This window comes from Diaphorina citri, unplaced genomic scaffold (genome assembly GCF_000475195.1).
Source record: "Diaphorina citri unplaced genomic scaffold, Diaci psyllid genome assembly version 1.1 scaffold4287, whole genome shotgun sequence".
Lineage (NCBI taxonomy): Eukaryota > Metazoa > Arthropoda > Insecta > Hemiptera > Psyllidae > Diaphorina > Diaphorina citri.
In genome coordinates this window covers 1-12670 of record NW_007381686.1, presented here as the reverse complement: position 1 = coordinate 12670, position 12670 = coordinate 1, and the positions used below count along the sequence as shown (strand labels likewise).

General features: G+C 39.2%; 3 protein-coding genes across 3 annotated transcripts in view; all 3 read right to left on the bottom strand.

Moving 5' to 3' along the window:
* LOC103520938 (GTP-binding nuclear protein Ran-like) overlaps window positions 1-1146 on the bottom strand; it is an 8859-nt gene extending 7713 nt beyond the window's left edge. The window contains 2 exon segments of the mRNA XM_026831856.1: window positions 280-380; window positions 854-1146. Of these exon segments, the coding sequence (XP_026687657.1) occupies window positions 280-380; window positions 854-1096 (344 nt within the window). The 5' untranslated portion in view covers window positions 1097-1146.
* A 646-nt stretch (window positions 1147-1792) lies between these two features.
* On the bottom strand, window positions 1793-12568 carry LOC113472202 (GTP-binding nuclear protein Ran-like; the record flags this gene model as incomplete). Its single annotated transcript, XM_026831855.1, has 2 exons — window positions 1793-2294; window positions 12332-12568. Coding segments are annotated over 2 exons (245 nt in total), but the record flags the coding sequence as incomplete, so codon positions are not given.
* Window positions 2349-5968, bottom strand: LOC103520939 (GTP-binding nuclear protein Ran). Its single transcript, XM_008486038.3, has 4 exons — window positions 5822-5968; window positions 4200-4464; window positions 3100-3288; window positions 2349-2815 (listed from the first exon to the last, which is right to left on the bottom strand). Exons 2-4 carry the CDS (start codon window positions 4440-4442, stop codon window positions 2600-2602), a joined length of 648 nt encoding a protein of 215 aa, XP_008484260.1. The 5' UTR covers window positions 4443-4464; window positions 5822-5968; the 3' UTR covers window positions 2349-2599.
* Window positions 12569-12670: the final 102 nt, after the last annotated feature.

The window sequence follows — 12670 nt, the reverse complement described above, 5'->3', positions numbered from 1 at the left end:
GATCTTTTGTCGCTTTCCCTTCCTAGTTATGTTTAGTGGTTCCAGGTTCCACTCAAGATTGTTTTTATCAATTCGATGTTTCAGAAATCCACCAGTAGGCGCGCCACATTCGAGGAGTTCGTTCTCTATCTACTCGACACGTTCCGATCTAATGAGACAGGGCTGGACATGCATTGGGCCCCGGTCGTGCAGTTCTGCACGCCGTGCCTGATCAACTTCAATGTGATACTCAAATTCGAGACTTTACAGGTAAAACCTGTACACAGGTAAGACCACTACACCACCTGCCTCGGTGGTGTAGTGGTCAAGGCGCTAGCATTGGGAACATTTTTGTATGTGATTCTCGAGGTAACATCAAACATGATGATGGCACACTGGCCCTGGAGGTGAGAAAACACAAAATAATGAAGTGAATAATTGGTCTTAAGGTGTGTGAATGTGAAGCTGTGTTTAGGTTTGATAGAGGAAAGTGTAACTACTGAGGTGTTATTATTAGAAGAGAGGACAGTGTAGGAGAAAACCAAGAACAAACCATATCTGTTTCACCATAATTCTCAAAATTTGAAATAATGTTGAGCTCTCTCCTAGGGAATAATAAAAAGTTCAAAAAGACTTATATTATTCCATACAATGGTGGAACAGGGCCACAGTTGATAGTTAGGTACATGCAGTGTCCTGTCAGTTGGTTAATAATCTAGGGATTTTTGGCAGATGTTCATCAGGTTTGTCACACATTACAATCATTCACAGAAATGTTATGTGAGTGGCTGGTTGGAAACAGTTGTCCGAGTCTGCCCTTTAAATTATTACTTTACTATCAAAAACCTGGTTAACTAAAACCATACAAACATACCTGAATGTAGTATCCATCTCGGAGACCTCCAAACTTTTCTTGCCCAGCCGTGTCCCACACATTGAAGCGGATAGCTCCTCTGTTGGTGTGAAAGACTAGCGGATGTACTTCAACACCCAGTGTGGCTACATATTTCTTTTCAAACTCTCCCGTCAAGTGACGTTTGACAAAGGTTGTTTTACCAGTACCACCATCTCCGACCAGGACACATTTGAATGAAGGCATGTCCATTTCTGCCGCCATTCTGATTCACGAATATAGGTAACTGAAAAACAAGGGAAAGTGATTTTTTATGATTTGAAAGTGAAAATGTTAAGCAATTTTTCTTGTTCACCTCTTTAAATTACAGGGTGTTTCTAGTCAGCCTGTTCCAGTCAGTTCTATTCCACCATCTCCGACCAGGACACATTTGAATGAAGGCATGTCCATTTCTGCCGCCATTCTGATTCACGAATATAGGTAACTGAAAAACAGGGGAAAGTGATTTTTTATGATTTGAAAGTGAAAATGTTAAGCAATTTTAACCAATTACTTTTCTTGTTCACCTCTTTAAATTACAGGGTGTTTCAGCCTGTTCCAGTCAGTTCTATTTTGCCATTAGATTTAGATCCTTGTCAACCTTTTTTTTTTTTTTTTTTTCCCGTCAGTTTTTTTTTGGCCTTTGATTTAAATCCTTTTCAACCTTTTTTTTTTTTTTTTTTTTTTAACAAGAAGAAAAACTTTTCTTAGCATGACTATTTTTACCATTCCAAAAAATCAAGGCAATATAACTAGGTATGAGAATCTTTGTTTTCTAACTTTACTTATACCTACATAATAATTATTCTTAGTACCTATTCAATGATTTAAATGTACCCGCCAAGTCAAGAAAGTTTGACCGCGCTACTAGAGATATTATACGCGACAGGGAAAGTAGCCGTTTTCAGGTATTTACAAATATTTTCATTTAGACCCCCTTAGGCCGAATCTAAACTGTTGAGATAAAGGGACTACATGACCCAATTTGACAATCTAAATATCGAAATAGATCACTATGTAGTATCTAGACAGCTAGTGTAGAACCCCCAAAGAGCTGTTTCTCTGCCATCGCTCAATACTTTAAAACTCCTTGGACCAAGACATTGTGTCAGGCCAAACTTTCCTTTGTTTTTAGAATAGTAATACACACACAGCATTTGAAAAGGAATTATATTTGACACCCCTAGTAAAAGTTTTGCCCCAAGGTGAGATTTTCAACACAGAGCAATCCTTCAGGCCAAGTTCCATATGCCAGTTCTTATGTTCAATAAGGTCCATATGCCAGTTCTCATGTTCAATAAGGCCCATATGCCAGTTCTCATGTTCCATAAGTTACATTAGTAATACAACACACAGCATTTTCATTTTTTACAAACATACCTCCGCAACCCCTCGGCAGGGTGGGAAGGTTCAATTTACAAATCTTCATCGCCTTGGACCAAGACATTGTGTCAGGCCAAACTTTCCTTTGTTTTTAGAATAGTAATACACACACAGCATTTGAAAAGGAATTATATTTAACACCCCTAGTAAAAGTTTTGCCCCAAGGTGAGATTTTCAACACAGAGCAATCTTTCAGGCCAAGTTCCATATGCCAGTTCTTATGTTCAATAAGGTCCATATGCCAGTTCTCATGTTCCATAAGTTACATTAGTAATACAACACACAGCATTTTAATTTTTTACAAACATACCTCCACAACCCCTCGGCAGGGTGGGAAGGTTCAATTTACAAATCTTCATCATCATCAGGCAGGGCAGTCTCTTGTGCCTCCTTGAGATCTTGTTCGATGCGGGACTGCCACTGTGGGTCCATGGTGACTTCGGGTGGCAGGAGAGCAGGCATGGCAACAAACTCGAGGTTGGGGTCACCGATGAGCTTGCGGGCCAGCCACAGGAACGGCTTCTCAAAGTTGTAGTTACTCTTAGCACTGATATCATAATACTGCATAGGGGAAAAATGAGAATAGGTTAATTAGAAAAGATTTTTGGTATTTATTACTAGAAAAAAAAAGAGGTTTGACATAGAGAACTGTAACCGCTAAGGTTTTATCATCCCAAAATAGAAGAGAGAAGGAACACAGGATCAAAGAAAGTCAGCCATTCCTTTACTTCCACAGTCTAACCAAGGTCTTTGTATTTTGACATATTCTGCCAATAATCTTATTATTATTATTTTTTTTTTTTTCATTTGTTAACAGACATTAAGTACAGAATAAATTATCTTACCTGAAGGTTCTTCTTTCGGTGAAACACAATTGATTTGGCTTTGACTTTACGATCTTTGATATCCACCTTGTTTCCGCACAGCACAATTGGAATGTTCTCGCAGACTCGCACCAGATCTCGATGCCAGTTGGGAACGTTTTTGTATGTGATTCTCGAGGTAACATCAAACATGATGATGGCACACTGGCCCTGGAGGTGAGAAAACACAAAATAATTAAGTGAATAATTGGTCTTAAGGTGTGTGAAGCTGTGTTTAGGTTTGATAGAGGAAAGTGTAACTACTGAGGTGTTCTTATTAGAAGAGATGACAGTGTAGGGAACGTTTTTGTATGTGATTCTCGAGGTAACATCAAACATGATGATGGCACACTGGCCCTGGAGGTGAGAAAACACAAAATAATTAATTGAATAATTGGTCTTAAGGTGTGTGAAGCTGTGTTTAGGTTTGATAGAGGAAAGTGTAACTACTGAGGTGTTATTATTAGAAGAGAGGACAGTGTATGAGAAAACCAAGAACAAACCATATCTGTTTCACCATAATTCTCAAAATTTGGAATAATGTTGAGCTCTCTCCTAGGGAATAATAAAAAGTTCAAAAGGACTTTTCTAATTCCATACAATGATGGAACAGGGCCACAGTTGATTGTTAGGTAAATGCAGTGTCCTGTCAGTTGGTTAATAATCTAGGGATTTTTGGCAGATGTTCATCAGGTGTGTCACACATTACAATCATTCACAGAAATGTTATGTGAGTGGCTGGTTAGAAACGAACCATATCTGTTTCACCATAATTCTCAAAATTTGGAATAATGTTGAGCTCTCTCCTAGGGAATAATAAAAAGTTCAAAAGGACTTTTGTTATTCCATACAATGATGGAACAGGGTCACAGTTGATTGTTAGGTACCTGGTACATGCAGTGTCCTGTCAGTTGGTTAATAATCTAGGGATTTTTGGCTGATGTTCATCAGGTTTGTCACACATTACATTCATTCACAGAAATGTTATGTGAGTGGCTGGTTGGAAACAGTTGTCCGAGTCTGCCCTTTAAATTATTACTTTACTATCAAAAACCTGGTCAACTAAAACCATACAAACATACCTGAATGTAGTATCCATCTCGGAGACCTCCAAACTTTTCTTGCCCAGCCGTGTCCCACACATTGAAGCGGATAGCTCCTCTGTTGGTGTGAAAGACTAGCGGATGTACTTCGACACCCAGTGTGGCTACATATTTCTTTTCAAACTCTCCCGTCAAGTGACGTTTGACAAAGGTTGTTTTACCAGTACCACCATCTCCGACCAGGACACATTTGAATGAAGGCATGTCCATTTCTGCCGCCATTCTGATTCACGAATATAGGTAACTGAAAAACAGGGGAAAGTGATTTTTTATGATTTGAAAGTGAAAATGTTAAGCAATTTTAACCAATTACTTTTCTTGTTCACCTCTTTAAATTACAGGGTGTTTCAGCCTGTTCCAGTCAGTTCTATTTTGCCATTAGATTTAGATCCTTGTCAACCTTTTTTTTTTTTTTTTTTTTTTTAAAAAAAAAAAAAAAAAAAAAAATCTCATAATCTCATTTTCCTATATTTCAGGAAGGATTCCGAGAAGGTGCTAGAAACTTTGTTTTCTAACTTTTAAAGAAAATTTGATTTTAACCTTTTTTTTTTTTTTTTTTTTTTTTTTTTTTTTTTAGAAAGACCTACAAAACAAAGGTATCTTTGGTTACATAAAAACATATAAAAATAATATACTTTTAGAAGGGATTGAAGACAAGAATAATATTTCCATCACATCATACAATGAAAAATGATGTACCTATAAGAAATATGACAGTGGGTAGGTATAAGAGGAAGATCAGTTTTGGAGGGAAATGTATATAAATAGGAGTGTAACATACTTCTCTAGGAGAGTCAATCCGCCAAGTAGCAACATATTACTAGTCAAGTGAAGACGTTCTTTTTCCTATATTAATAAATAAGAGTGTCAAAACCCATGATACAAGATGCCTATGGAAAGGGACATATAAAAATGTAATAAATGACAGTAGAAAACTGTTTACTGGGATTATTTCTTTTAGAACACTGGACAAAAGGGAGCATCCTAAGTTCAAAGTAATGAGCTAATGAGAGTAATGAGTAAAGTTAGAAGTGACTCATATCTGTTAGTGGCATCCGATTACACCATTCTGTGTAACACAATATGTACCAAGTTTCCTTTTGAATTGAACACAAAATTCTACAATAATAATGTCACAAAGGTTAAATATAAATGCCTTTTCTAACCTTTGAAGTTCGAACCTTGAATAAAAAAACACACAAACACAAATACAGAAATATCACACAACGGACAACGGAAAGCTTAGGCGGCTGGGTAAAGTCACTGTAACCTTGAACACTACTAAGTGCCAGAAAGTTTGGGAATCAGCTCCAAAAGTTGAACAAAAAAGATAAAGTCTTATCAGAGTTTCAGACAAGATCGAAGCATGAAAGCAACAGTTTTCGAGAGACCGAAAATTCAAAAATATCTGCTATTTTAGTATAGGAGATGGAATGGGGACAACCTCCATTCCAAACACAAAGCTTGGGTTGCAAAAACCGGTAAACTTAAATCGAGTGAAATCGACCGACAAAGTCGAATTTCGACAACAAACCTGGGTGTTCCGTGTGAGGAATTGAACGCTGATTACGAATATGGCAAATTAAACAAGAAATACTTACGGATTGACAAGAAAAACTTGGATAAATTGACGGAACAGAAAACTTGCTATATGGTCGAGAATGGCGTTTATTCGGAATACTGAAGAAAAAGAAGTCAGAGTTCAACTAGAAATTTCGGTCGTCAAATAATTTAAATTTAAAAATCTAAAACCCACTGTAAACTAAATTTATTGCAATTCTAAACTAATTTTAAATAAAATATTGTTATTTATATCTTTGTTTTAATTTTAAAATAAGTTCCTCAAAAGTTTAGTTGACTTTTGACTAAAAGTATAGCTCCCTCCTTCGAAGTTTGCAGCCCGTAGTTTAGAAGTCTCATCCATTGGCGGGATTTATGAAATATCAAATTTTTCAAACTCAAAAATATGGAATGATAAATTAAATTTGACGTTTTTTATAGGGTAGCCTCAATATTTAATACTCATTTGAATTAATAAATCATTATTAATTCACTTTAGATTATATTTTAGAGATTATCTTCAATGAAATACAATTTTGGTAACTTCAACCATTTTCCGGCTTCACTTTACGTAAACGCACCTTTACGAATCCACTGCTTTCTTACCTCCTTGAACGACCTTGTAAAGAATGCGGAAAATCCATACAATCCCGATTTTGAAATTCCGAGGTCATTGAACTCGGTTGGTACCTACTGCAAAGTTGACATTTGCACATTTTCTGGCTTTTGGCTAAAGATTGGCCATTTTTTCGTCATATTTTTTTATTATTGTTATTTTTTCGCCGAATGTCGATAGCAGAATAAAGAACAGCTGTGTCTTTTTGTATCTGCTATACACGGGGGTGATGGTCTCTAGCTCTAGCCATGTTAAATTGGCTGGCTCGTCCTGAACCGCAGTCAAAAATCCATCGTGAGGACTTGTGCTTGGTCTTTAAAAGCAGAGAGAACCCTTTGAGGAACTGCCAGCTTGCTAGGCTGGTTAGGGTTAGCTGTTCTCCTCCCTGTTTATAGTCCCACAGCCAGACGCTAGTCTTCTCTCTGTTTAACGTCCCCTAGCCAAAAAATACCCTCGGAAATCTGCCAGCCTAATGAGCTTGAAAGATAGCGCGTCTGCCTTGTCAAGCGATAGGTTGCGGGTTCGATTCCCGCCTAATGCGGATGATAATAATAATAATAATAGGTAATAATAGTGCTTATTTATACTGCTCGCATAGGACTGAAAAGTCCCTTTACTCCAGGCTACTACTATTATTGTGGTCAAAAGTAGAGAGAGAGAGAGAAGAGACAGAGGGAGGGAGAGAGAGAATAAAGAGGTTGGGAGGAAAAATATCACCTAATTTAGTTTAGGCAAAATATGTAGAAGCAAAGTAAAAAAACTCGTGACTCACCCATTCCTCCCCAAACGAGGAGGTATGCACCCACTTTTACCACCCAGTTAACCCCCATTTTATACTCCCCGAAGGGGGGTGGACTTTTGCCACCCCTTGCACCTCCTTTTTTCCTCCCCAAACGGGGGTGGACTTTTGCCCCCCCCCCCTTCTGTACCTCATTCATTTTCTCTCCCTCTACAGTGTCTTTCTAATTTTCCCTTTACCTACTCGGGCTCTCTGCACTTTGGAGTATTGTTTCGTGGAGAACACAACTCCGACCGGAAAAAAATCGTACATTTGTGCTCCTTTTTGGGGGGTTTTTACTTGGGATAGATTTGATTTGCAGATTTTTCAATTACGTTACTTATTCTATTCCATGTGATTTTAAATTGGTCTAGTTTTTTCGCAGACATTTTTGTTCTGTGTTTAATATTTATTTTTATTATTTTTTAGTCCATACAGATATTTTTAGTTCGAATCAGCTATCATGAAGGTAAGAGAGAATCCATACCATAACGTGTGTTTGTGCTACTTTTTTTTTCTGGGGGGTTTTTTATTCGGCATACTTAGGTATTGTTTTGTAGCCCTTTTTTTATTTCGTGCAGATATTTTTCCTTGCAGGGGTATAAGAAAACATTGAGTTTTCCCGTATTATTGACAGAAAAGAGCCTAGAATGTACCTAGGCACAAACCTATTTATCTACATACTTACGTATTTAAACAATGTACAATATGTACACATTAGAATAGAATAGAATAGAATAGAATATACCCTGCTTATACTGCCAGAATGAGACTGAAAAGTCCCTTTACTCCCGCAGTCTAAGCAAGGTTTCGTGTATTTGGTACAATATTTTCAAAAATAAATTACAATAGACCCTTGCTTAAATTAAAAAAAAAGAGAAAAAAAAAATTATATATGTACCTATATAAAACTAAAGCTGAAAAAGGAGAGCAACATTACATATTATAGGTACACTATACAATAAAATAAAAAAAAGTGGAAACGTAGGTACAATAATAGATAGGTACTGCAGATTTTGTTATAAGCCCTGCAGTGGACGGAGAGTACAAGTTGTACAACCTACAAAATAATGCATTCAACTCTTAAAAAGAAAAGACAAAATAATATAGTTATATCGTTCTTAAAAGAAGAAGAAGAAGAAAAAGAAGGAGAAGAAGGAGGAGAAGAAGAAGAAGAAGGAGGAGGAGGAGGAGAAGGAGGAGAAGGAGGAGAAGAAGGAGAAGAAGAAGAAGGAGGAGGAGGAGAAAGAGAAGAAGAAGGAGAAGAGGGAGGAGAAAGAGAAGAAGAAGGAGGAGAATGAGAAGAAGAAGAAGAAGAAGAAGAAGAAGGAGAAGAAGAAGAAGAAGAAGAAGAAGAAGAAGAAGAGAAAAAAAACGAACCTTTTTCTAACCACCCCAACCTTTTTCTCTCCCCAGTTCCCAGAGGTTACCATACTGACCACCAGGGAGGGCTCAACCCGTTCTCAATGAGTCACCCCTACCTCAAAGACCTCAATCATGAGCCTTCAAGCCCCTCGCTTTCGGGTTCCCACCCCGACAGACTTACCACTCAGGAAATAACTTTGAAAATGTGCCCATTTACTTTGAGAGTTTGAAAATGTTCGACTGAGTGAGGTAAAATTTTGACTGTCAGCCCTCGGTCCAACATGATAATGGCTTTGAAATTTTCTACCTTGTGAGGTAAAAATTCGAGTGCCAGCTCCCGGTCTATAAATCTAGCCCCGGAGGCACGAATCGATTTACACCCCACCTCCTCGTCTAATTTTCGGCGGTTCTACATGAAACCTGTTTCGAAAATTTTTACCTTGTGAGGTAAAAATCTGAGTGCATGCTACCAGTCTATAAAGCCAGGCAAGGAAGGACTTATACATCTTTCAACCTATCCAATGAGGTACGGACTAATTCTTCATATTTTAACAATGAGGAATCCATCTACATGAACCTGACATTGAAAATTTCTACCTTGTGAGGTCAAAAATAAAAATCCGAGTGTCACCTCTCAGTCTACAAGTCCCGGCACAATTTGACACTTCACCTCCCGATCTACTACTCTCAGGGCCGGACAATGGTCCGGAAAAGCAACAACTGCTGCCTCTCGATTGTGATCCTAGAGAGGGCTCAACCCGTTCTCAATGAGTCACCCCTACCTCAAAGACCTCAATCATGAGCCTTCAAGCCCCTCGCTTTCGGGTTCCTACCCCGACAGACTTACCACTCAGGAAATAACTTTGAAAATTCTCCAACTTAGGTACTTTGAGAGTTTGAAAATGTTCGACTGAGTGAGGTAAAATTTTGACTGTCAGCCCTCGGTCCAACATGATAATGGCTTTGAAATTTTCTACCTTGTGAGGTAAAAATTCGAGTGCCAGCTCCCGGTCTATAAATCTAGCCCCGGAGGCACGAATCGATTTACACCTCACCTCCTTGTCTAATTTTCGGCGGTTCTACATGAAACCTGTTTCGAAAATTTTCACCTTGTGAGGTAAAAATCTGAGTGCCAGCTACCAGTCTATAAAGCCAGGTAAAGAAGGACTTATACATCTTTCAACCTTATAAATCTAGCCCCGGAGGCACGAATCGATTTACACCTCACCTCCTTGTCTAATTTTCGGCGGTTCTACATGAAACCTGTTTCGAAAGTTTTTACCTTGTGAGGTAAAAATCTGAGTGCCAGCTACCAGTCTATAAAGCCAGGCAAGGAAGGACTTATACATCTTTCAACCCATCCAATGAGGTACGGACTAATTCTTCATATTTTAACAATGAGGAATCCATCTACATGAACCTGACATTGAAAATTTCTACCTTGTGAGGTAGAAAATAAAAATCCGAGTGTCACCTCTCGGTCTACAAGTTCCGGCACAATTTGACACTTCACCTCCCGGTCTACTACTCTCAGGGGCGGACAATGGTCCGGAAAAGCAACAACTGCTGCCTCTCGATTGTCATTTTCGTGTTTCCGGCCCTGGTGATCTACTTCAACTTCTCGTCCGGAGGTCCGGGTTCGACGCCGCGGACTGACGGCCGGTATCGACACTCGAGACACGAGGGCCAGGTGAGTGAGATAGCCGGCGCGGTTACCGGCCGGTCAGGGTAGATTCGTATAAGCTTAACCCATCCTTTAGGACTGTTGGCCCCTACAGCTAAGCCTCTGAGTGGGCTTTTTGTGTATGGGCGCGGTTACCGGCCGGTCAGGGTAGATTCGTATAAGCTTAACCCATCCTTTAGGACTGTTGGCCCCTACAGCTAAGCCTCTGAGTGTGGGCCCCCTATCCTATCCTCCTCTCTTCGCTTTAGGGACGATAAAACCTCCCCTGTTACCTACAGTTCCCTTTATCAAACCTCTTAAAATAATAATAATAATGATGATGATTCTTCTCTCTATCTCTCGCTCTTTCTCTCTCTGCCCTCTCTCTCTCTATCTCTATCTCACTCTGCCCTCTCTCTCTCTCTATCTCACTCTGCTCTCTCTCTCTCTCTATCTCACTCTGCCCTCTCTCTCTCTTTCTTCCTCCCTATTACTCTGCCCTCTCTTTTTTCTCTCTCTCCTCCTCCCTCTCGCCCTCTCTTTCTTTCTCTTATGCTCTCCCTCTCTCTATATAAATATAATATACTAATAGTAGTAGCCTACTGCTGGAGTAAAGGGACTTTTCAGTCCTATGCGAGCAGTATAAATAAGCACTATTATTATTATTATTACACTTTCCCCATTGCGTGGGAAGCACGGTTTAGGAGTTATAAGCGAAAAACTGAAAAAAGTGCGAAATTTCGGCCGTTTTCTGGCGGTTCTTCCGCCGCCAAAAGTTCTCCCCTCAAGGATGGGTTAAGCTTCTGCGAAGGGAACCTATTGGAGGTGGAAAGGTTCCATACTCTTGAAATGATAGACAGCCCCGGTGGTGTAGTGGTCAAGGCGCTCGCCTGGTAAACAGGAGGGCGTAAAGAAAAAAAAAAAAAAAAATCGTTTGTTCTAATTAGTGCAAGGTGGACCTCCTCTATCTATTAGACTAAAAAGATAGATTCTGAAGGAATTTAATTTTTCCATTTTTGTGTTCCAATTACATACTTACCACAGTTATCAGGGGTTCATTTAAAACCGGCTGTTCTAATGGTTGAATTTTAGCCAGTCAGTTAGCTTGCAGCTTGGAGGGTAGCGCGTCTGCCTTGTAAGCGCTGAGTCGCGTGTTCGATTCCCGTCCGGAGAGGATCTTATCTTCAAGAGATAATGCTCGTTCTTTTGACGGCTGGCTGTCTCCTATCCTGTCTTCGCTTTCGGGACAAATGGACCTTAGCAGTTACAGTTCCCTCTATCAAACTTCTTTTTTTAAAAAGTAAAAATAATAATATTGGAATGCCCTTATTAATTCGAATTAGCTTGAAAGGTAGTACGTCTACGTTGAAGCGAAGCGATAGGTCGCGGGTTCGATTTCCACTCAGGGCCAGCACGAGTTTCATTCTAAATGTAAAATTAAAAACTGAGTTGCCAGCCTAGTTAGCTTAGTTGGTAATGCGTCTGCCTTGTAAGCGCTAGGCCGCGGGTTCGATTCCCGCCCGGGGCAGTAAAAGTGTAAACGTAAATAATAATAAAAAGAATAATAACAAAATTAATGTGTAGATAGGTTGTAGTGATTTACATGTAGAAAAGATTTACAAAATAAATATTTTCATTTAGACTCCCTTAGGCCGAATCTAAACTGTTGAGATAAAGGGACTACATGACCCAATTTGACAATCTAAATATTGAAATAGATCACTAGTATCTAGACAGCTAGTGTAGAACCCCCCAAAGAGCTGTTTTTCCACCATTGTTCAATACTTTAAAACTCCTTGGACCAAGACATTGTGTCAGGCCAAACTTTCCTTTGTTTTTAGAATAGTAATACACACACAGCATTTGAAAAGGAATTATATTTAACACCCCTAGTAAAAGTTTTGCCCCAAGGTGAGATTTTCAACACAGAGCAATCTTTCAGGCCAAGTTCCATATGCCAGTTCTTATGTTCCATAAGGTCCATATGCCATTTCTTATGTTCAATAAGGCCCATATGCCAGTTCTCATGTTCCATAAGTTACATTAGTAATACAACACACAGCATTTTAATTTTTTACAAACATACCTCCACAACCCCTCGGCAGGGTGGGAAGGTTCAATTTACAAATCTTCATCATCATCAGGCAGGGCAGTCTCTTGTGCCTCCTTGAGATCTTGTTCGATGCGGGACTGCCACTGTGGGTCCATGGTGACTTCGGGTGGCAGGAGAGCAGGCATGGCAACAAACTCGAGGTTGGGGTCACCGATGAGCTTGCGGGCCAGCCACAGGAACGGCTTCTCGAAGTTGTAGTTACTCTTAGCACTGATATCATAATACTGTATAGGGGAAAAATGAGAATAGGTTAATTAGAAAAGATTTTTAGTATTTATTAGTAGAAAAAAAGAGGTTTGACATAGGGAACTGTAACTGCTAAGGTTTTATCATCCCAAAATAGAAGAGAGAAGGA